Raw genomic sequence first — 23819 nt, 5'->3', positions numbered from 1 at the left:
GGGCCCTGCAGGACACACAGCCAGTCCCAGACACACACAGATGGAAAACATGGGGGAGGAAGCCACACATAGACAGAATCAGAGGCTTGAAGGATGTGGTCACAAGCCAAGGGAGGCTGGAGCCCCTAGAAGCTGGAAGAGGCAGGGAGGACCTTCCCCTGGAGCCTCCAAAGGGAGTAGGACACTGGGACACTTGATCTTGGACTTATGCCTCTAGAACTGGGCGCCAATAAATTTCTGTTTTGTTTTTTTGCCAGGTCTTAGTTGCAGCATGCACAATCTATTTCCCTGACCAGGGATCGATCCCAGGCCCCCTCCATTGGGAGTGCTGTCCTAGCCACTAGAGCACCAAGGAAGTCCCTCATATTCCTATAGTTTTTAAACTGCAGTGTGGTGTATTGTGTTCAGCCACTCGGGAAGCTCACACAAGTGACCTTTTTTGAGGTCACACAGGTGGCAGGTGGAAGACTTAGGGTTTCAGCCTGGGCACCCAGGAGGGGACCAGCCAGGGCAGCATAGCCAAGGGCCAAGATCTCCTGGCAGAGTCTTCACACACACCTGCCTCCACCTGGGGTCTCACTTAGCACCAGCCTTCTCCTAAGGCCTGCATCCCTCAATGACCAGGACCCAGGGGCATCGTGAGTGCCTGGAGCATCCCCAGCCCTGCCCCAAGGGAAAACCCCACAGCAAGAGACCAGAGCACCAGAAATTTATTGAACACTCTGCTTTTCCCAAAGCACAACTAGCCACACCCACAGGGATTGTGGGAGGGAGAGAGTGGGGTAGTCTCCCAGCCCTGCTCTCCTGTGCCAGGCCAGGGTGACCAGCAGGAGGACATCCCAGAGCCAGGCTGGGCGCGGAGGACACAGAGAGGGGAAGAGGACAGTCTGAGGGTGAAGGCTTCTGTCTGGAAGTCCCACATCCCCAGCACAATGCGAGAGGGGTATGTAGAGCAGATGGGGCCCTGAGAACAACCAAAGGGCACCACGAAGGCAACACACATTCTCCAAAGAGGGTGACACCATTTTTTAAGATGAAGCTCCTGTCCTGGGTCACGGAACACACAGGCTCGAGCACCCGCTCACACATACACAAAAATGTTACACTTCTGCGAAGAGGGGCAGAGCCCCAGAGACCCAAGCCAAAAACTGGGAGTGGGTCAAGCAGGGACTGGAATGAAGCCCCCCGATTTATCACTTGGGGTGAGTTTTTGTTTTTTCTTCTCAAAAGGGATATGTAAAAATCCACAACAAATCATGCCAAATTCATTAAGAATGATTAAAAACCCAGCCTCTCCCTCCTCATTTAAGCATCACATGGGGCCAAAATAGCCCACCGAGGAAGTGGCAGGGAAGTGACCAGGCCGGGTGCCTCCTCCCCAGTCGGAGCCTGGGGGCGGATAGCGCAGGCAGCCCAGCTGCTGGCTTTAATCTGGAAAGCTGGGCAGGGAGGGGGCGGGGGCCACCCCAAGGGGAAGAGCACGTTTCCAAGGGAAAATTCTAAAAATAATAAAAGATATTTGAGCGGATGGTACTGGAGGTTTTGGCGCTGGGGGTGGGGATGGGGGTGGGGCCGCCATCAGCTGCGCTGCTCCAGGTAGGCGGACAGGAGCAGCCCTGGTGGCAGGAAGTCCAGGTGGCGATTGCTGACCTTCATCTGCCGCTTGCCCTCCAGGTCAGCGCCTGCAGCGGAGACAGGCAAGATTAGGAAGGTGGCGAGGGTGCTGGCACCCAGAGACGGAGCCCTCTGCCCACCCTGAGGGAGGTTCCCAGGAGTTAGGTTGCCCCACCCCCCAGGTCCCAGGGCAGTGTATTCAGCAGCTCCTACTTCCAGCCTGCTTTCCCTCTTCCATTACTTATCCCGTGTCCTAATGGCACCCAGATGAACTACTGAGACACACTGGCCTGGTGTCAAGGGGACTAAACGAGGGTCCTGCCCCCTTTGGTCTCCCACGCCCTCAGAGGAAATTCTAGGCCCTAGGTGACTCAGTCCCCACTGACCTCCCTTTTCCCAACTCATGTCACCCCAAAACCTGAATATAGCGGTACACAACCCAAGCTAGGGCCAACTCCCAGCCTCTGCCCTGGCTGTTCCCTCTTCCTTGATCCCCATATTCTAGGGCGGTTCTCCTATGTTCAGGCCAGGGTCCTACTCTAGCAGATAAACACCCCCAGCCCAGCCCCTCCATGCCAAGTCAATGGGAACAAAAGCAAGTGTGGGAGCTACACCTCCCTCAGAGCCATCCTGAGAGGAACCATCTTGGGGTTGCCATGGAAACTGTTTCCTCCACAACTCTGGGCAGGAGACAGATAGGCCTGGAAAGTATGGACCCTGTGGGACGCCAAGGGCCATGAAGGGCCTGCGAGGACCCTCCCTGGGGGGAATTTGTCCCAACAGCATCCCCACTGAAAAAGGGGGTGCTGGACCCTGGAGGGGAGACTTGCCAAAAGTCACACTTGTGGCACAGTGGAGGCGGGCTACAGCCAAGTGAGAACTTTACAGACACTAGGGTCCCCTCATCTCATTAGGCCCCTGAAGATGCAGACAGAGGCATGTCTGTGTCCACAGCATCATCCATCATGGGAACAGAGGTACAGGAGCTGCTGTTGAATTAAGGCAGTATACCCCTGTTACCTTTGTGCTCATGATGTCCCTCCTCCCCTGATGCCTATTGCTGGGTGAAAAGACGCCAGTAAGCCCAGCCTCAGTTTCCCCGGGATAGAATCAGCTAACTGGGGCCCAGGGGCCACCAGGCACTTACTGGCTGAGATGAGATCCATGTACTGGCAGATGGCATGAAGCAGGAGCCTCTCAAAGCTGCAGAGAATGGGTGGTGAGTGGCCCGAGCTGGGCACCATGGGAGGGGGGTGCCCACTGCACCTCTCCCCACACATTCACCTGTTGTCCAGCATGGCCGTGTACACGGCCTGGGGGGACACAGAAAAGAATCTCAGCAGCCGCTCCTCCCAGGTCTCCAGTGTTTCCTGCAGGAGAGACAGGTCCAGCGGTCAGGTCAGCTGTGGCACCCTGGCCCCCCAAATCCATGCCAGCCTCTGGAGCCCAAAGTCTTGGGTTCAAATGTGGCCTCTGACTCACTACATGAAGCTACTTAACCATTTCCAAGGATACCAAGCACTTAGACATATCCACACTTTTGAATGTCTCAGGCTTCTGCCTGGTGAACTACACATCCATCAGTACCCAACTTCCTTGCCCCTGCCGCTCCCACCCTCAAGGAGAGCCCTTGCCCAGCTCTGAGTCCTGCACTCTGATCACACTGGTCTGTATCCTGCCCATCTCCATCACACCCCGTTCACTGGGTTTCTGGTCTCCCCTCAACCCAGCCCCTAGTTGAGAAGCTGAGAAAAAAGGCCTTCAGGAAAGACCAAAGACAAAGAGAGGCAAGAGAGCACAAGGCCGGAGCCTGGTACTCACCATGGGAATGCGGCTCCGCTTGAGAACAGCTCGCAGACGCCTACTGATGCGCTGGAAGCACTCCCGGGGCGTGTAGGCCGGGTCCTCTGCGAGGAGAGTCCGAGCAGTGGGGCAGATGAGGGAGCATAGCCCCAGGCTCCACCCACACGAGACTCCACCCTACCCACACTGGCCCCGCCCACACCGGGGTCCTCCCATCTACAAAGCCCCGCCTACACATCAGACTCCTCCCCTACCTGTTCTGGTCCCACCCCCACCAGGCTCCTCCCTACCTGCCCTGGCCCCACCCTCTCACCCTAGGCCACTCCCCCACCATCTGACCGCCCCCGCCCCCACCCCCCAGGCCACGCACCCATCATGCCTCTGACTGCCAGTTGCACCCTAGATCCAGACCCACCTCTCCGCCGGTCTTCACCGCGGGTAGGCCCCCTCCTCCGTGCCTTGCTCTTGCCCTCATCTTCCAGGTAGCGGAGAACACGCTCCTGCTCCTCCCCAGAGCGGTTCATGAAGTCGTTCCAGATCTGGAAGAGAGGCAGGCAGGCCCTGACTGATGACTGCGCACTCTCAAGCCTCAGTTCCCCCATTTGGCCAATGCACATGGTGGGGCCACAAGCACACGGAATTACTCCTCGTGGACACATTTGACCACTGGGTCAACAGTTTGTGGATCATCTGTGTTGGGGGGTGTCAGTATGGACCAAATACATTCCCAATTCTGTCAGTAATTCCAAGGTAAGCAAACGAACCTCAGGTGCTGGAAGGTTCTGGGGTGGAGGGGTTGCTGGCCTCTTGAGGGAGACCCAGGGACGTTCATCAAGGGATGGTTCAGTGGAAGCAGTGCTGGTGGTTTGGGGGAGGGGGGAGCCAGGCAGGACATGGGGCCCCACCTCCACATAGGTCTCATTGCTGCAGGCTTCTGCAAAGATGCCAGGTGCTGCGGGGGGTGCCAGGTCCCCATCCTCCAGGCCAGGTGTTCCTCCTTCTGTCTCCAGCAGGGTCAGGAGGTACTGTGCTAAATGGAAACAAATAGTCTCTGGGCTGGGGGTCACCCCAGGCTTCATGGGGTCCAGAGGCCCATGTTTCCTCCCATCCCCCCCACCTCTATATTTAGGGCCTTTACTCTCCGGCTCACACCAGCCTCCCCTCCTCCACACTCCAGCTGTCTTTCCCAGAAGACACAGGAACCGTCCAGCCTCCAAAACTCCTTCTACATCGCCCTGGCTTGGTTTGTTGAATTCCTACACCACCTTTAGGGCCCCAGCTCCAATGCCCAGAGCTTCCTCACATTGTCCAGCTCAGGGCCAGGCTCAGATAACAGAACATGCACGCCATTGCTGTCTGAGGCCTAGGAGCCCCCAGGAGGCGCCCTTTGACCCCTGCTCACTGTTCTCCAGGCGCTGGAGGCTCTTCCGCCCCTTGGCCTTGGGCACGAGGTCTGAGTTCCGCACAGCCTGGTTGATGAAGTGCTGCTTCCGCCGGGAGGCCGAGAGCCTCTTCACCTGGGAGCTGGCTAGAGCGGGCAGGCAGCCCGGAAGGGGCCTGTGGGTCAGGTTTGGGGTTGGGGGGGCAGTCCTCAGGGCCAAAACAGGCCAGGACCCCCAGGAAGAACCCTACCATCACCGCTCTCTCACAGCCAACCCCAGCTTGGTTTCCCTCTGCAGTGGGAAGCTCACCCCCATTGCACATGGAGCCCTGGACCCTTAGAATGTCACTGTGTGGCATCGCTCAGGAGGCAGATACCACTGAGGACAGATGAGTAAACCAAGGCTTACTGAAGGGAAGCCACACATTGGTGGGGGCGGTGAGGGGGCTGAGGAAGCTGCTCCCCTTGCTCCCAGGCTTCCAGGTTTGAGCTGCAAGCCATTGAGGCCCGCGTCTCCTTCCTCTGGGAGTTTCTCAAGAGATTTAATTTGATGATGCACTCCTACCTGCCCCCCCAACCCCTAGCCTCTGACAGCAGGTAAACCAGAAAACAGCCCCCAGAAGCTAAGGCGCTACCTGAACCTACCTGCTATGTGCTCAGGGCCTGGATGGGGAAAGCAGGCAGAGTGGCCCCCTCTGAGCACAGGTACTAATCCTGGAAATGGATTAATGGCCCAGGCAGGCCTCCCACTGGGAACCTGAGGGCCAGACAGTAGGTGGCTACGTGGGAGGGAGGGGGCAGGTATTGAATGGAAACTTCCTGGTAAGAAGCTGCAGGGCTGTCATGGTCAGCCCGTAGTCAGGGTCCCACCAGGCTCAGAAACCCTCATACTGAGAGGCTGATGGTAGATTCTGAGCCTTGGAGGATCCGGGGTGCCAGGACTCCCCCTTCCTCCTTGCCCTGCACTCTGGTCCTAGCCCACCAGGCACCCGCTCTGTGCTGGCTGTCCCCCACCCCACTGGATGCCCGTGCCCCAGGCTCCTCACTCCTCACTCCCATCTCCTTTTGCCTTCTGTTCAAACCTCCCCAGCCCCTCACTGATTTCTTCTCCTGATGGCCACACCTCCTACCTCCCTGCCCACACACAACCCACCATGACCTCCATGTGCAGGTAGGGTCTGGTGTCCATTGCACCCTGGTCTGGCTTACAGTAGGTGCTCAGAAAATAATCACCCAATCAGGTCTCCAACAAAACCCCATGACTTCAAGACTGAGTAGAACCCAGAGTCCAGAATTTCACCCAAACTTTCCTGGTGTTTGGGTGATCCCAAGACACAAATTAAAAAGTGTGACTCCTCATGCACAAACAGCTGCTAGAAAATGCCATGAAGCCCTAGGATATGAAACAAGGTGCCTCAAAGAGGTTAGGAGTGAAGCCCATGCTTATTAAGGCTTATACATATAAAACTCCTTGAAAGGAAAGCTATGACAAACCTGGACAGCGTATTAAAAAGCAAAGACATCACTATACAAAGGCCTGTATAGTCAAAGCTATGGTTTTTCTAGTAGTCATGTATGGATGTTTGACAGTTGGACCATAAAGAAGGCTGAACATTGAAGAACTGATGCTTTCGAATTGTGGCCTTGGAGAAGACTCTTCAGAGTCCCCTGGACTGCAAAGAGATCAAACCGGTCAGTCCTAAAGGAAATCAACCCTGAATATTCACTGGAAGGACTGATGGTGAAGCTGAAGCTCCAATACTTTGGCCACTTTATGTGAAGAGCTTTCTCACTGGAAAAGACCTTGATCTGAGGAAGAGTGAGGGCAGGAGGAGAAGGGGGCGGCAGAGGATGAGATGGTTGGATGGCATCACTGACTCAATGGACATGAGTTTGAGGAAATTCCGGGAGATAGTGAAGGACGGGGAAGACTGGCATGCGGCCATACATAGGGTTGCAAAGAGTCGGACACAACTTAGCCACTGAACAAAACAGAGTCCCCAGTGTTAAGTTCTTGCCCTGGACAGAAAGGTTGTTACATCTTGATCAGGAAGCAAACAGGCTGATGAGCCCCATCTATGAAGAATTAGCTGCTGGATAAATTAATCTGGCACAAGTACCCATCAGTGGAGACACACAATCAGTGGATAGGATTCAAGCACTTTCACTACTGGGGCCTGAATTCAGTCCCTGGTCAGGGAACTAAGATCCCACAGGAAGCACTGAGCAGCCAATAAGAAAAACAAAATAGGAGACCAGCATGTAGGCAGAAGCAGGGGTCAAGCCTGGTATCTCAGCCTTGAGCTTGAATCCCAACTATGACACTTAACGCTGTGACCCAGAGCCTCAGGTCTTTCTCTGCAAAGAGGATAAGAATGTCCCCCTGCCAGTCCAGGAGGGGCACTCAGAGCCAAGAGAAACCAGGACACACACCTCTCCCCAAGCTGCCACCTGCTTAGTTTCCTCCTGTAACTGGGAGCTCACCCCCTGAGCCACAAGACTGATCACAGCAACATTCCTGGTTAAGTGACAGTCCTTAGTTAATCAATCACTGTCACAATAGGAGGCAAATACTACCATCCAGACACCCTTTATTCAGATTTGCAAACCAAGGAGCAAAGTCTTTATCCCAAGGTCCCACAGCAGCAAAGAAGGCAACTGGGAGAGGATGGGGCAAATCAAGTCAGCACATAGCCAATGACTCTGAGGCTGGATGTGACCTTCCCGAGGCCCGGGCACCAACACCCCAAGCTCCAGATTCAACCGTGGCCTCCTCAGGGCTCTGAAACCTGTGTCTCCACCCCAGCAGCTGGACGCATGCCAGGATGGTGCCTGGTAGGGCTGATAACAAGACCACATCCGGGGGGAGCTGTTGGGAACATCAGAGCTGGGTGGGACTCAGGGAGAGGTCAGGCCCTTGGGGTGTGGGGCTCCCTGTTACTTCAGGACCCAACATGGAACCAGGGTTGGAACCTGGTCTGAGCAGGACCACTCCCAAGCCACCAGCCTCTGCTTCCCTCTGGGGCCACAATGGGGCGAGGGGCTCAAACTCAGGTCTGGTGGACCCCTCAGACCACACCCCACTGTGCTAAGATCCAGCTGCTCCCTGCCCTGCTCCACCACTACCTGTGGCTCCCCAGCACCCTCAAGGCAAGGCTCAGACCCTCCCTGGCCTGGCACTGCACTTACCTGGTCCCACAGGGCTCCTTGCTCTCTAGGATCCCAGCACCTTCCAGCAGGAGCCTTGGGGCTGATAGCAGGACATCCATGCCCCACCCTGTCTCTCCCTTTCACTCCCTCTGCTCCAGGCACTGAGTCCTTTTACTGCATTTTAAACCCACCTCAGGCCCTTTGCATGTGCTCAGCCTCCTGCCTGAAGCAACCTTTTCCTGGCTCCCAGTCTAGGCTCAAAAGTTACCTCATGGGAGAAACCACCCCGCCCCCAAGCTGGCCCAATCAGCCCCATTTCCGGCTTCCCCAGTTGGCATCAGCAACCAGCTGGCCCTCACACTTGTTTACTCCTGGTTCTCACCTCCTTCACTAACCCCAAATGATAAGGACAGGGTCCCTCTCTGCCTTTGCTGGGCCCTCAGCACCTGGCCCCCAGCAGGTTCTCAAGAGCTATTTGTTGAATGAATACCTGAACTTCTGTTTATACTCACCCAAGTGCCAGTTCATTTGGGTGGCCAGAAGCTGGCCACCCAAAGAGACCACTTTACAGACGGGGAAACTGACCACACAGAAAGGCACCTGAGGTTTCCTGAACCAGGCAGGCCTCAGGGAAAAGTCTATACCTGGCCGGGGCCAACATCCAACAGGGATGGATGGGCCTGATGGTGGGAACAGCTGCTAAGCCAGGTTGGCCCCGGGGAGGACAGACAAGCTCCTTTGCCTCCCCCAACTCTGCTCCCCAGTTTTGAGACTGGCCTTTGACATCCACTCCTCTGGGCAAAAATACACCTTCTCAGGCACCGGCCCCTCCCCCAGGGACAGGCCAGAGAGGAACCTACTTCCCCAGCAGGAAACCAAGGAGGGCTCAGAGCGGAGGTGACTCAGGTTGGGGTGGGGCTGACTGGAGAGCAAACCACCACCCCACCCAGAACACAGAGGTGAGGGGGGTGGGGACAGGTCAGAGGGACTCTGCTGTCAGGTAAATTACCCACTTTGGGTGGTTAAGGCCCTTTAAAAGGGGGTAAATAACCACATCTGTAGACACCGGTATAGCTTCTGGGTAAATACCCGGGTGGAAGTAATAACACCAAATAAAAAAATACAGTAAAGCAGTCATAAAATACCAAAATGATAAAATTATTTTAAGACACTTACAATAGTAAGCTATTTAAGATAATTATCAAAGAACAGATGGTCCACTTTGCTGGGCACCTCCAACCGCAGGGTCACCAACCCCAGCCACTCTGAGAGGGGGCCCGTTGTTCCATTTTACAGATGGGGAGACCAAGGCACAGCAGCGGGTACTAACCTGCCCAGGCCGTTTGGACGCCCATGAAGGAGCAGAAACGGAACACAAGCAACCAGGGTGGACCGTGGGGATTTCTGAATAAATACTCCGGTTAGGAAGAAACCTACGACCCTCCCCCCGACTCCGGGGGTGGGTGGGTACCCATATGGGGTCGTCCACCCGCTTCCAGTCTACGTCCCAGGAGACACAGCCTCGTGTTAACCGGCTGTGTAAGACCCCCTTTCTTCTGGGTGTTCACCCGGAGAAAAACAAAGAGCTCGTCCGCCTGGAAGTTGAGGGCAGACAACCCCGACGGGTACCCAGGACCGGTGCTGAGTGAATCCCCAGCTTGGAGACACGAACAGCTGCCAGGGGGAAAACTCCAGATCACCACCAGCGCGGTGACGGGTACGTCGCGCTCAGCGGCAGCGCCTCCCCGGAGCCGGCGATTCGGCGCCTGGGACCCCCGAGGCTCCGGGATTCTAGCGCCCGGGGCTCCGCAAACGCGGACGCGGGGGTGCCCCGCTGCGCTCCGGAAAGTACCCAGGCATGACGGGGATGGGGTTTCCCCAGGAACACCCTGTAACAACAAAGCCCCTCGCCACCCAGCTCCACTCGAGTGGGGTACCCCCAGGAAAAGGGGCGGGGCGGGGGCTGCCGCCCGCGAGGGGTAAGGGGTGGGGGCCCCGGAAGCGCGCCCCGCCCGCCCCCAAGCAGCGCTCACAGCGTCCGCCGCCCGCCCGGGACGACCCTCGCCGCCGCCGCTGTTTCCTCGGGACCGGCCTCAGGGTTCTCCAGAACGACCATAGCTTGGATTCCGCCGCCGCTGCTGGCGCCGCCGCCCGGCAGGGCCTTCTCCGGGCCCGGCAGGAAGTGACGGGCGCCCGGAGGCGGGCTAAGGCGGAGCCTGGAGGCTGGACATGCCGGGCGGGGACCCGGCCACGTCCCGGCCAGGCCCCGGCGGCGGGCCGGGGACACAGAGGCCCCTGCCCCAGGGGACACAGCGGCCCCGTGGCCGCTGCCGGGCTGTGGGCAGAGCCCCCTGCCTCCGGGGGACCGTGGGGAAATTGAGGCCTGGGGAGGGAGGCAGGAAGGGGACGTCCTTTTCAAATGTTTGGACAGACCTAGTGCCCCGTGCCACACACCACCCCATCCCACCCCACCCCACAGCTGCAGCAGGGCTCTCCTTCCACCAGCCCTTCCGGGAACCTCCTTCAAAGAGCAGCCTCCAGATCCCCGTTGAGTGCCTCAGTTTACTCTTCTCTAAAGATACAACGTTGAAAGGACTGATGCTGAAGCTCAAGCTCCAATACTTTGGCCACCTGATGCGAAGAACTGACTCATTGGAAAAGACCCTGATGCTGGGAAGGATTGAAGGCAGGAGGAGAAGGGGACGACAGAGGATGAGATGGTTGGATGGCATCACCTACTCGATGGACATGAGTTTGAGCAAGCTCTGGGAGTTGGTGATGGCCAGGGAAGCCTAGCATGTTGCAGTCCGTGGGTTCGCAAAGAGTCAGACAGGACTGAGCAACTGAACAAAACTGAAAGATACAACATGGGCTTCTCTGGTGGTCCTGTGGCTGAGACTCCTCCAGCCCAGTGCAAGGGTCCAGGTTTGATCCCTGGTCAGGGAACTAGAGTCTGCTTGCCTCAATTAAGACCTGGCGCAGACAAATAAATAAATAGAAAATAAACATTAAAGAAAAAAAAGGAACAAAGCTAGCGGCACCTTTTTTTGCCTTTTAGAATTTATTCATTTAGCAAATGCCCACTGTCACTGGGGTAGCGGCTAAGCTCTCCAGACCCAGTGGTAATCAAACAGACCCCTTCCCCTGTGTGGGATCAGGAAGAGAGGACTTTTGGAAAGAGGATTAACATATGCAAAAGTGAGAAGGGTGTGGCAGCCAGAAGGAATAGTCAGTGTAAAGGTCCTGGGGCATCCAGATAGCCAGAGCAGGATAATGGGAGAAGAGGGTGGTGGTGGGCAGAATAGAGGCAGAGAAAAGGGGATAGACCAAAGGTGGTCCTTCAATGATAGATCTGGTTTTTGACCCAAGGGCAATGGGTAGCCAGGGGAGGTTTAAGAACAGAAACTTAGAGCTGCTCTAGAATCTAGAATCCATCCTTCATTCCACAAGAAAAGTGGGAAACTGGGACCGTGATGGGCCTTCCCAGGTGATGCTAGTGGTAAAGAACCCCCCTGCCAACGCAGGTAGACATAAGAGACCCAGGTTTGATCCCTGTGTGGGGAAGATCTCTTGGAAAGGGAAATGGCAACCCACTCCAGTATTCTTGCCTAGAGAATCCCATGGACAAAGGAGCTTGGTGGACTACAGTCCATGGGGTCGAAAAGAATCAGACACAACTGAAGCAACTTAGCACGCGTGTTCACAAGACCATGACATGGGACAGCAAGGGATGCAACCCACCCAGATCCAGCCTGGTGGATACTACACAGGACAAATGATCACACTGCTGTAACAAGTGAAGAGCAAGAGGAGAAAAAAAAAAAGAGGAGGAACTATTACAAGACCCAAGAAAGCACACACTGTATGACCTCATGCAGATAAACATGGAAGGAAGGGAAAGAATCAAGGTGATGGGAAATGGGATCTCTGGGGACAGTGCTTGGGCAAGGTCTCTAGGTGTAGGGGCGATATTTGGTCTCCAACTCTAGCCCACGATGACCAGCCACTCAACAAATGTGCCAGCCTGGGTCTTGACCTGATTCTTGAGCCCCACTCATTCTGTCCTCACCCTTTTATTTTCTCCCCTTGACTCATTCCTCTCCTCACCTCCCCCCTTTTTTTTTGGCGGAGGACAGCACAGTGGGGCATTTGGGATCCCCAACCAGGGATCAAACCTACATCCCCTGCCATGGAACCACAGAGCCTTAACCACTGGACCACCAGGGAAGTCCCTGTCATCACCTTCCTAACACCCTCCCAGATCCTTGGCCTGCCCAGGAGCCACCGCTGTCCCCCAGAGTCCCAGCCCCCTTCTCACTGCTCTCCCAGGCCCACGCAACTGAGCAGCCTCCCCAGAACAGTTTCTCCCCTCTCCAAGTATCCTGGGGTCTCCTCATCCTAACCTGGCCCTCATTACCACCCCTGTGTGCTTAGCCACTTCAGTCATGTCCAACTATCTGTGACCCCTTGGACTGTACAGTCTGTAGGAGAGACTGCCAGTCTCTCTGTCCATGGGGTTCCCCTGGCAAGAATACTGGAGTAGATTGCCATGCCCTCCTCCAGGGGCTCTTCTCCACCCAGGGATCAAATCTGTGCCTGCTGCATTGCAGGTGGATCCTTTACCACTGAGGCACTGGGAAAGCCCCTCCAATACAACCCCAAAGGGATGTTTTTCCCTTTTCTGAATTTTTAGGCCATTGTCATGATGCTGAAGGTATGAAAGGGTGAACAGAGAAATGTTTACCTTCCCCCCATCCCAGGCTCATTGTACTTTCTTTTGGAGGTGTTTAATACCCTTTGGTGCCCATGCACATTTTTTTAATTAATTAATTTTTTTACTATGCTGGATCTTCATTGCTGCACTCAGGCTTTCTCTAGTTGCAGACAGCAGAGGTTACTCACTGAGCTGGCTTCTCTTGTTGCAAAGCACAGGCTCTAGATTGGGCTTCAGTAGTTGTAGCACGTGGGCTTAGTTGCCCCCTGGTATATGGAATCTTCCCAGATGGACCAGGGATTGAACCTGTGTCCCCTGAATTGGCAGGCAGATTCCTAACCACTAGACCACCAGGAATGTCCCTTGTGCATACTTCATTGCTTTTCCGCCTTTTAATCTTTGTTTTACACAGAGGACAGCATCTTTTCTTCTGCACCTTCATGCCCTGTTTCCTGCCTCACAAGCTATTACCTGGGATACATTTTTGAGTGTGGATTTGGAGATCAACGTAGTTCTCTATAAACTGCCCTCCACCTGGTTCCCACCACCAGCAGCACAGGTGACTGTGTCCCCAATGCAGACAGTGGCCAGTTGATTGCCCATTAAGGGGAAGGTGGACAATCCCTAGGGATCTGATTTGCATCAAAGTCTTGAGAAGCTTGAGTGAGTGAAAGAACAGGCATCTTCTGACCACCAGATTCTGGGCAACCCTCCCTTGCCCTGAACCTTCCATGGCTCCCCAGTGTCCTGGGACAAATCCTGGCAGCAGTGATACTCAGGGCCTGTGAGGGCTGGCCTCACCACCAGCCCAGAGCCCCAGCCCCATGGAAGGTCAGAGGCACGGCCTCTAACAGGCCTCATCCCCTAGTCTCTGAGGCTTTGTCCTTCTGCTTTTCTTGCTGGTGAGTCTCCTGGGGTAAGGATGGGTCCTTCCCTGGTCTACAGCATCCTCCAGAAAGCCTACCGCTCCCCCTGCTCTGCTCCACACTCCCTTCCCCAGTCCTCCTCCTGTGCTCTCACCCTAACCTTGGAGGGGGAGGACATGCGGGAGCAGGGTGTTGCTCCGGCGAACAGAGGGCGCACAGACAGAGGAGGGAGTGGCCAGCGGCTGCAGGAGAGGCGGGAAGGCGGGGCACGGTGGGATGAGGGGTATAAACGCGCAGTGGCTGCAGCTGAGGATTCCAGAAAAGCTGCGACCCAGACTTTGTAGCGCATCCCCGGAGGGTGATCGGGAAAGTCACGACAGTAGGGTGCAATCCCGGAGGGTGGTCAGGAGGAAGAGGGTGGCAATGCAGCCCTTGTCCGCGTCCGGGCCTAACGCGTCCTGGTGGGCGCCGGCCAACACAACCGTCTGCCCGGGCTGTGGCACCAACACCTCGGACGGCGCGATCCCTGCGCCTTGGCCCGTGGACGCCTGGTTGGTGCCGCTCTTCTTCGGCACGCTGATGCTGCTCGGCCTGACAGGGAACTCACTGGTCATCTTCGTCATCTGTCGCCACAAGCAGATGCGGACGGTGACCAACTTCTACATCGGTGAGCGTCCGGCGCTTCACGGTGCCGGAGGGCCATTCTGGGGGTCTATGAGAGGGCGCAGTGGCACCCCACTCTAGTACTCTTGCCTGGAAAATCCCACGGACGGAGGAGCCTGGTGGGCTGCAGTCCATGGGGTCGCTGAGAGTAGGACACGACTCAGTGACTTCACTTTCACTTTTCACTTTCATGCATTGGAGAAGGAAATGGCAACCCACTCCAGTGTTCTTGCCTGGAGAATCCCATGGACGGGGGAGCCTGGTGGGCTGCCGTCTATGGGGTCGCACAGAGTCGGACACGACTGAAGCGATTTAGCAGTAGCAGCAGCAGCAACGAGAGGGGGTAGTGGCCAGGAGGCGCCTCTAGCGGTGAGTCGGGGGTCCTCTCAGTTGGGGATTTCTCTGCTTCAGGGCCCCTGGTCCTTTCCCTACTGTCCCTGTACCTTAGGCTGGAGGTCTCCAAATGTGGCGTTGAAGAGTTCCATCTTGACTGGAGTAGCTAAAAGGGAGGTTGGAGAGTGTGGCCCATGGAGCGCTGGCCACTGCCACTCAAGGAAGATGTCCGATTGAAATGTGGTTCTTATAACACCATGTGGGATGAATAAAAGGAGTGGGGGAAAGACTGAGTGGCCCGCGGGCCCCCAGTTGGCAACCACTGCCCCAGAGGCTCAGTTTATACGTTTGTGCAATGAGGGTGCCCTAGCCGGGTGAGTACTCACTCGGTCCATGTTCTCCATTCTCTGTTGGCTGGCACCCCTCAAATTGCAGATGAGAAAACTGAGGCTCAGAGGGCAAGGGCCTATTTGCAGTCCCAACAGGGGGGAGCAGGGCCCATTACTGCCTGAATGGCTACAAAGCAGGTGCTGGGTGAGGGGTGTTTGAAATATAAAAAGGTGAGAATAAGCGCCCAGCTTCTCTGCCCACCGATGCTGGGGTCTCTCTGGGTGCCTCCCGAGCCGCCCTGCTGGTCACTCGGACAAAAGCGAGACCCAGGAGGCTGGGCCAGGTCGCTGAAGGGCTAGGGCGATGCGCCCCACATTCAGAACCCGCGCGTCCTCGGCCTGCAGCCAACCTGGCGGCCACGGACTTAATGTTCCTGCTGTGCTGCGTGCCCTTCACCGCTCTGCTCTACCCGCTGCCCGACTGGGTTCTGGGCGACTTCATGTGCAAGTTTCTCAACTACATCCAGCAGGTGCGCGGGCTGAGGGCAGGAGGGCCGGGACGGAGTCTGGGTGTGGGCGGGGTCGGACCTCCTGCGGGCTGGTGCGAGCCACGGGCGATTGTGGAGGCGGGCGGGGCAGAGTCTGGGTTGGGGCGCGGACCGCCTCCCTGCCGCCTGGTGAGGGCCAGGGACCCGGTGTGGAGGTGGGCGGGGCGGGCACTGGGTCTGAGTGGGTAGGGCTGGGGCAGGTATTGGGATCCTACTAGGATGGCTCTGCCTCTCCTAGTCTCAGTCTGGGCGGTTTCAGGCTACCCCCGAAGGCTCCTCCCTCCGCCACCATCCTGGGGTCCTCTCTGGCACCCCTTTCTCCTGCCCCTTCAACTGTGGGCCCTGGAGACCTTCCCGGGTCAGGTCCTGCCTGTACTCAAGTGGCTGGACAGTGGGGGACCCGCAAGGAGGGCGCGGACAGGGAAAGGCCCTGACGGGGCAGGGGGCCACACGCCAGAATCCCATTTTTTCCCAGGTCTCGGTGCAGGCCACGTGCGCCACCCTGACCGCCATGAGCGTGGACCGCTGGTACGTGACAGTGTTCCCGCTGCGCGCCCTGCACCGCCGCACGCCCCGCCTGGCGCTGGCAGTCAGCCTCGGCATCTGGGTGGGTGAGTTCAGCGTGGGGGTCGCACGGGCTGGGGGAGACAAGTCTTCGTCCCTGGGCTCACCCCCTCACACTGCCTCGATCGTGCATCTGGGAAATGGGCGCACTAGCGTTCCCTGCAAGGGCCCCTGAGGGCGGGGACCCAAGTGGACCGGCGCCTAGCAGGCCCTCAGTGGCCCGCTGCCCGGGAGGCACCGGGGAGACCCGGGCCTTCTTGCGCCCCTCGTCCCCCCGGGGCAGGGTCTTCAGCAGGGCTCTGATGCAGGCTCGGCTGTCCTGTCGGCGCCGGTGTTCGCCCTACATCGCCTGTCTTCCGGACCCCGCACCTACTGCAGCGAGGCCTTCCCCAGCCGCGCCCTCGAGCGAGCCTTCGCTCTCTACAACCTGCTGGCGCTCTACCTGCTGCCGCTGGTGGCCACTTGTGCCTGCTACGGGGCCATGCTGCGCCACTTGGGTCGGGCAGCCGCGCGCGCAGCGCCCGCCGGCGGCGCCCTGCAGGTGCGCGGCTAGGTGGGCGGGGCGCGGCCTGGCTGAGGGTGGGGGGAGTGAGGCGCATCTACGGGGTAGGGGATGGGGGGCGGTGTCCCGGGTCGGGGGTAAATCGAGAGGGTCAAGAAGGGGAGCGCCCGAGGAGGGACGTAGTCGCCGCCGGCCCTTCGCCTTCCCTCTTCCCCCTCTTCTCTCCCCAGGGGCAGCTGCTGGTGGAGCGGGCGGGTGCCGTGCGGGCCAAGGTCTCGCGGCTGGTGGCGGCAGTGGTCCTGCTCTTCGCTGCCTGCTGGGGCCCCATCCAGCTGTTCCTGCTGCTGCAGGCGCTGGGCCCGGCCGGTGCCTGGCATCCGCGCAGTTACGCTGCCTACGCGCTCAAGATCTGGGCACACTGCATGTCCTACTGTAACTCGGCGCTGAACCCACTGCTCTACGCCTTCTTGGGCTCCCACTTCCGCCAGGCCTTCCGCCGCGTCTGCCCTTGCGCTCCCCGGCCGCTCCCGCGGCCCTGGCGGCCTGGACCCTCGGACCTTGCGGCCGCCCGCCAAACCCAGCTGCGACGCCTGAGCCAGGCCGGGCCCCTCGAAGTCAGGCAGCGGTAGTCCCGGGCTGAGCATGCTGTGCGTTCTGAGGGAACACACCGTGTCTCTCTGAGCCCTCTCTGAAGGGATCAAGACAGGCCCCTCTGAAACAGGCGGGCTTAAATAGCAGCTGCTATTATTCTGTTTTTGCCCAAAATCATAATAGTGAAAAGGCCTTGCCCTCTTGCAACATTTGATACAAATCTGCTGTATGTTTGCCACTGTTGATGCTGTAATTATTATTTCTGTGTTTCCTGAATTGAAGATGCTTTGATGCTGACATTTTCTGGAACTTTGGAGGAAGTGTCAATAGGACTTTTCACATGCTGCCCTGTGGTTGACTGTACAATTGTAAGACTGTACAAATGCCATTTTCAGAAATACTAATAAGTGAACATGATGTACATCTTAAAATGGATGAAATAAGGTATTCTTCTTGGTACCTTGTGAGTGAGTCCTGGCTGGAAAATCATGGGTGTCATTGAATAAATAGCAGAGACATCACTTTGCAGACAAAGGTCCGTATAGTCAAAACTGTTTTTTGCAGTAGTCATGTATGGATATGAGAGTTGCAACAATCTTTATAGAAGGCTGAGTACCTTAGAATTGATGCTTTCGAATTGCAGTGCTGGAGAAGACTTGAAATCCCCTTGGACAGCAAGGAGATCAAACCAGTGAATCCTAAAGGAAATTAACCCTGAATATTTATTGGAAGGACTGATGCTGAAGCTGAAACTCCAATAATTTGACCATATGATGTGAAGAGCCAACACACTGGAAAAGACTGTGATGCTGGGAAAGATTGAAGGCACAAGGAAAATGTGGCCGAGGATGAGATGGTTAGATAGCATCAGCAACTCAATGGACATGAATTTGAGCAAATTCTGGGAGACAGTGAAGGACTGGGAAGCCTGGCATGCTGCAGTCCATGGAGTCACAAAGAGTCAGACATGACTTAATGACTGAACAACAACCCAAGGGAGCAGGATTATTGCTATATAACACACCCCCAAATAAAGAGGCATATAGCAGCATCAGTGTATTTTTCAAAACTAGTGTCATTTAAAAATATATATTTATTTGGCTGCAACAAGTCTTAGTTGCAGCACACAGCTCAGTTGCTTTGAAACATGTAATACTTAGTTCCCTGACCAAGGATAAAACCCATGTCCCCTGCATCACAAGGGGGAGTCTTAACCACTGGACCACCAGGGAAAACCCCAGCATCAGTGTATCACTGCTCACGGTTCTGTGGGTGAGTGGACCCAGCCAGGCAGTTCTTGTGATCCATGGGTGGTATTGGGTGGAGCCGCCAACCCAGCGGCTGGACTGGGAAGGCCAGAGAAGGATTTGCTCTCAGGCTGGTGGCCAGTGTGCTTCCATGGCTGCCTGGACTTCCTCCCAGCAGGGCCTTCTGGGGAAAGTCAGACTTCCTTCTGGGCGGAGACTTCCAATTGGAGGAGGAGCTGCACAGCGTCCAAAGGCCTGCAACCTCACCCCTGCCACAGGGAGTTGTTGGGAGCTGTCAGGGTCATAACCAGATTCAAGGTGTGGGGGGCAGAGCCACCTCATTGTGGGTTCAACGCATTTGTCTGTGGGGCAGAGGGGAGGGCTAGGGTCAGTCCCTGCAGGCCTCAGGCTCAGTCTCCCTGAAGAACAACTGCCCATCTCGAGGAGGGCTCTGTCCCCCCAAATTATTAGGCGACATCCTAGGTCTCCAAAGAGCCCAAATGTGCAGAGATGTTATGTGAGAAGGGGAGGCCATTCTGACATTGATTTTGCCCTGACCCTTACCTGTGGCCTTTGCACAGGCAGGTCCCTTGTTGCTCCAGGTCACCCTCACCCTTGCTCATCTATCAAGTCTCAGCCCAGCTGCATCCTCTTCCAGGAAGCCCTCCTGGATCCCAGCAGGCTGGGTCAGGCCGCTCACCTGGGCCCAGGGCTGCCCCATCTCAGCTCTAACATACTTGCTGGGTATGTATCTGGATTGGTCCCCCGAGTGTCCCCAGGGTTCAGCACACAGTAGGAGTGATGAAAAGAGATGGTGTGTGTACAGGGAATGACAGAATTTCTCTATGAAAAATGAATAAAAAAACAAACAGGGAGTTCCCTGGTGGTGCAGTGGACAAGAATCTGCCTGCTGAAGCAGAGGACACAAGTTCGATTCCTGGTCCAGGAAGATCCCACATGCCAAGGAGCAACTAAGCCTGTGCACCACAATTACTAAGCCCACAAGCCCGAGAGCCCGTGCTCTGCAACGAGAGAAGCCACCACAATAAGAAGCCCGGGCACTGCAATAGACAGGAGCCCCCACTCACCACGACTAGAGGAAGCCCGTGAGCAGCAATGAAGACCCAGGGCCGCCAAAAATAAGCAAACAGTTCAAGGGGACTCTTAGGCATCTATCTCAGAGAAATAGAAACTTCTGTTCACACAAAACCATGGCTTCTCAGGTGGCACCAGTGATAAAGAACCCATCTGCCAATGCAGGAGACATAAGGGTCACAGGTTCAGTCCCTGGGTTGGAAAGATCCTCTGGAGGAGGGCATGGCAACCCACTCCAGTATTCTTGCCTGGAGAATCCCATGGACAGAGGAGCCTGGAGGGCTACAGTCCATGCCACATACACATGATCATAGCAGCTTTATTTGTGATACTCCCAAACTGTCAACGAACCAGATGTCCTTCAATGGAGTAGCTGAACAAACCATGGGCTGGTCCATCCACAATTGCTCAACTGTTCTAAATTATGAACACACTGTTGATACACACACACCCACAGCAGATCTCTGGGAATGACGCTGAGTGTAGGAAGGAAGCCTGCGAAGGTTACATGAGGTATGACTCCATCTGTGTAACCTTCTCAAGGTAACAAAAATATGGAATGGAGAGCAGATGTAGGGTGGCTAGGGTAGGAGATGACGGGAAGCAGACAGCATGCGGGACCTTTGTGACGGAGCCACTCTGTCACTGGACGAGGTGGAGACACAAACCTGTACATGTGACTGAACTGCAGAGAAGGAAATGGGCACACACGAATACAAATGAAACGGGGTCCAGACCCACGGGTAGGACATAGCAACCCTAATACCCTGATTCCAGTGTTGAACTACATAGTTTTGCAAAATATCACTGTTGGGAGAAGCCTGGTGAAGGGCGTGAGGGAGCTATCTCTGCATTAGAATCCACAATACTCTTGAAAAAAAGTTTTTAAGAAATGATGTGAAAAAAAAAAAAAAAAGAAATGATGTGAAAAGCTTGAAAGGGGACATCTAGGAAGCGACATCTTCCCCAAACCGCAGACCCTTGCTTTACCCCCAAGTCTCTTCATCCGGGGACTGTTTTCAGAGCCCCTTCTGTGTGCCAGGTGCTGTGTCTGAGGCACCCTCCGACCCCTGCCCATACAGAGCCCCTGTCTAGTGGGCAATGGGGCCAATAAGTGGTAAGCTACCTGCTGCTGCTGCTAAGTTGCTTCAGTCATGTCCGACTCTGTGCAACCCCATAGATGGCAGCCTACCAGTCTCCCCCATCCCTGGGATTCTCCAGGCAAGAACACTGGAGTGGGTTGCCATTTCCTCCTCCAATGCATGAAAGTGAAAAGTGAAAGTGAAGTTGCTCAGTCATGTCAGACTCTTCGGGGCCCCATGGACTGCAGCCTACCAGGCTCCTCCGTCCATGGGATTTTCCAGGCAAGAGTACTGGAGTGGGGTGCCATTGCCTTCTCCGGGTAAGCTACCTAGAGAGATGCAAATAAAAGCACTGCAAAGGGTTACTAAGGAGATATGGGTGTACTTTGTGAGCAACTGTAAACCAGACCACGATTCAGGGAAGGCTTCCTAGATGAGGTGAAGCCAGGAAATGTGACCTCACCTCAGACATGGGGAAAGAGCATATCTGATGGAGGCCACAGCCAGTGCCAAGGCTGTGAGGCAGGGTATGCCTGGTGGATCTTAGAAATAGGTGGGAAGCAGGTAGGGCTTCCCAGGTAAGGATGGGAGATGAGAGAAGTGAGAACAGAGAGGTGGCCGAGACCTTATAAGCAAGGAGATGTGTTGGGTCTGTCCTGAGTGGGTGGGTGGGTAGGAGGCTTCTCAACAGGGAAGGGTGTGGTCTAAGGTATGAGGAAATTTTTTTTCAATTCATTATTTCATTATTATGATTACTCTAACCTTTGTGGGGTGCTAGCAGCAGCCAAAGGCCAGTGCAGCTGATTTGGGTGGGGATGGGACCTGAAACCACAGCATGAGAATAAACCCCAGAGGTTAGGGTGGGTTAGGAGAGGAGTTAATTTCAATTTCAGATAAATAAACAGTGACAAAATTTTTAGTATCATTATGTCCTGCGCAAAATTGGGATATATATAAAAATTATTCGTTGTTTTGCTTTAGAATTGTGATGCTAGAGAGGACTCTTGAGAATCTCTTGGACTGCAAGGAGATCAAACCAGTCAGTACAGGAGAGTGAAAAAGTTGGTTTAAAACTCAACATTCAGAAAATTAAGATCATGGCATCCGGTCCCATCACTTCGTGGCAAATAGATGGGAAAACAATGGAAACAGTGAGAAACTTTTTATTTTTGGACTCCCAAATCACTGCACATGGTGATTGCAGCCATGAAATTAAAGGACACTTGCTCCTTGGAAGAAAAGCTATGACCAACCTAGACAGCATATTAAAAAGCAAAGACATTACCTTGCCAACAAAGGTCCATCTAGTCAAAGCTATGGTTTTTCCAGTAGTCATGTATAGATGTGAGAGTTGGACCATAAGCAAAGCTGAGCCCCGAAGAATTGATGCTTTTGAACTGTGGTGTTGTTGAAGACTCTTGAGAGTCCCTTGGACAGCAAGGAGATCAAACCAGTCCATTCTCAAGGAAATCAGTCCTGAATATTCATTGGAAGGACTGATGCTGAAGCTGAAACTCCAATACTTTGGCCACCTGATGCGAAGAACTGACTCATTTGAAAAGACCCTGATGCTGGGAAAGATTGAAGGCGGGAGAAGGGGATGACAAAGGATGAGATGGTTGGATGGCATCACTGACTCGATGGACATGAGTTTGAGTATGCTCCGGGAGTTGGTGATGGACAGGGAAGCCTGGCATGATGCAGTCCATGGGGTCGCAGAGTCGGACGTGACTGATTGACTGAACTGAACTGAAAGGAAATCAACCCTGAGTAATCATTGGAAGGACTGATGCTGAAGCTGAAGCTCCAATACTTTGGCCACTTGATATGAAGAACCGACTAGCTGCAAAAGACCCTGATGCTTGGAAAGATAGAGGGCAAAAGGAAAGGAGGCTTAGGGTTAGAGAAGGATGAGATGGTTAGACAGCATAACAGACTCAAATGGACGTGAGTTTGAGCAAACTCCGGGAGATAATGAAGAGGGAGCCTGGCGTGCTGCTGTTCACGGGGTCGCAAAGAGTCAGATACAACTTAGCCACCGAACAATAACAGCAAATTCCTTGTTTATTGGAAAATCAAATGTAACTGCAAGCCCTATGTTTTATCATCAAATCTACCGGGGGGGAGTGGGGGGGCAGATTTCAAAGGAGCCACAGGAAATGCTCGGCTGGCCTGTTTCCTCATCCGACCTGGGAAACTCATTTACAAGTGAAACGGCGCCCCCTGGCGGCCTCGGACTCGAGGCCCCGCCTCTGGCTGCATCCCGTATATACCCGGCAGGGGGCGCGCGCACTCCGCGGAGGATCGAGTCCACCCCACAAAGGAACCCCAGCGCTTGTAGGGAGTCTCTCCCCAGTACCCCAACCTGGACCCCGGGCTCAATGTGTGCCCGCTGCAAAATAAGTCACGTAGAGCTTCATTATGAATGTCCTGGGTCTCCTGGGCCCCTTCTATGATAAAATACTACTAATCACATTTTCCTGCTGCCTTGGTATAAAGACAAACTGTTTTAGGGTGGATTCGTGACTATACATTCCTTATAATGATACTCGATTTTTTTCATCTTATTCTAAGTTAAAATTACATTTTCACAGACCCTGGCTTGCAGAGACAAGGGAACCTGGAGGCCAAGTGTGGGTGACAAGAGAATGTCTTCATACCAGGGGTTTGGGGGGCTGAGACATTTTGAGACTGAGATGGTGAATAGTTCAATTTGCCTTCCACCTCTGTGCAGACAGACATCAGAAATACCACAGGATTAGGAAGGACAGAGAGAACCTGTGAAGTTCAGACAACTTTATATGTCAGGCCCAGCCTTAGCACTGAACATGCAGCCAGCCATGCTCAAGGCTGACTGGCTGACTAGGTTAAATAAATACAGCTGTTTTGAATAGAACAGCCTGGAAGAAGATAAAAGAGTATGACCCGAGGTTCCACTTTGAGTGAGAAGGCAAAGCTGGGGAAGGGCGGGCCAGGCAAGGGAATGGCCAGGGTAACAGCCAGGGCAAAGGCCCTGAGGCAGAAGATGTTTGAGGAAGAATATATGTGGAAAGGTGGGCAGTTTGGAATCTGGGTAAACTTTTATCTATTTATTTAAATAATTTATTTTTAATTTATTTGGATGCACCAGGTCATAGTTGAGGCATGTGGTATCTTTAATTGTGGCATAGGAACTCAGTTGCAGCATGTGGAGTCTAGTTTCCTGCACGCGTGCATGCTAAGTCACTTCAGTCGTGTCTGACTCCATGGATTGTAGCCCTCCAGGCTCCTCTGTCCATGGGATTCTCCAGGCAAGAATACTGGAGTGGGTTGCCATTCCCTCCTCTGGTGAATCTTC

The 23819-nt window shown here is 54.9% G+C and overlaps 2 protein-coding genes across 2 annotated transcripts; one reads left to right on the top strand and one right to left on the bottom strand.

Moving 5' to 3' along the window:
- Window positions 693-10131, bottom strand: R3HDM4 (R3H domain containing 4). The gene is made up of 8 exons (XM_018050491.1): window positions 9982-10131; window positions 4820-4974; window positions 4323-4447; window positions 3833-3956; window positions 3436-3521; window positions 2899-2984; window positions 2762-2817; window positions 693-1682 (listed from the first exon to the last, which is right to left on the bottom strand). Exons 1-8 carry the CDS (start codon window positions 10062-10064, stop codon window positions 1579-1581), a joined length of 819 nt encoding a protein of 272 aa, XP_017905980.1. The 5' UTR covers window positions 10065-10131; the 3' UTR covers window positions 693-1578.
- KISS1R (KISS1 receptor) lies at window positions 13825-17747 on the top strand. Its single transcript, XM_018050490.1, has 5 exons — window positions 13825-14195; window positions 15259-15383; window positions 15877-16012; window positions 16274-16506; window positions 16698-17747. Exons 1-5 carry the CDS (start codon window positions 13952-13954, stop codon window positions 17094-17096), a joined length of 1137 nt encoding a protein of 378 aa, XP_017905979.1. The 5' UTR covers window positions 13825-13951; the 3' UTR covers window positions 17097-17747.

This window comes from Capra hircus, chromosome 7 (genome assembly GCF_001704415.2).
Source record: "Capra hircus breed San Clemente chromosome 7, ASM170441v1, whole genome shotgun sequence".
Taxonomy (NCBI): domain Eukaryota; kingdom Metazoa; phylum Chordata; class Mammalia; order Artiodactyla; family Bovidae; genus Capra; species Capra hircus.
The sequence above is the reverse complement of the archived record's forward strand: the minus strand, read 5'-3'. Positions and strand labels throughout refer to the sequence as shown.

Bases quoted from the DNA above. Each gene is read 5' to 3' on its own strand.
- KISS1R (XM_018050490.1), top strand. From the start codon at position 13,952: ATGCAGCCCTTGTCCGCGTCCGGGCCTAACGCGTCCTGGTGGGCGCCG. The intron at 16,013-16,273 runs GTGAGTTCAGCG...GCTCTGATGCAG, and splicing joins CAGCCTCGGCATCTGGGTGG to GCTCGGCTGTCCTGTCGGCG. The intron at 16,507-16,697 runs GTGCGCGGCTAG...TTCTCTCCCCAG, and splicing joins CCGCCGGCGGCGCCCTGCAG to GGGCAGCTGCTGGTGGAGCG.
- R3HDM4 (XM_018050491.1), bottom strand. From the start codon at position 10,064: ATGGTCGTTCTGGAGAACCCTGAGGCCGGTCCCGAGGAAACAGCGGCG. The intron at 2,985-3,435 runs GTGAGTACCAGG...TCTCTCCTGCAG, and splicing joins AGCGGAGCCGCATTCCCATG to GAAACACTGGAGACCTGGGA. The intron at 1,683-2,761 runs GTAAGTGCCTGG...TCTCCGCTGCAG, and splicing joins CATGGATCTCATCTCAGCCA to GCGCTGACCTGGAGGGCAAG.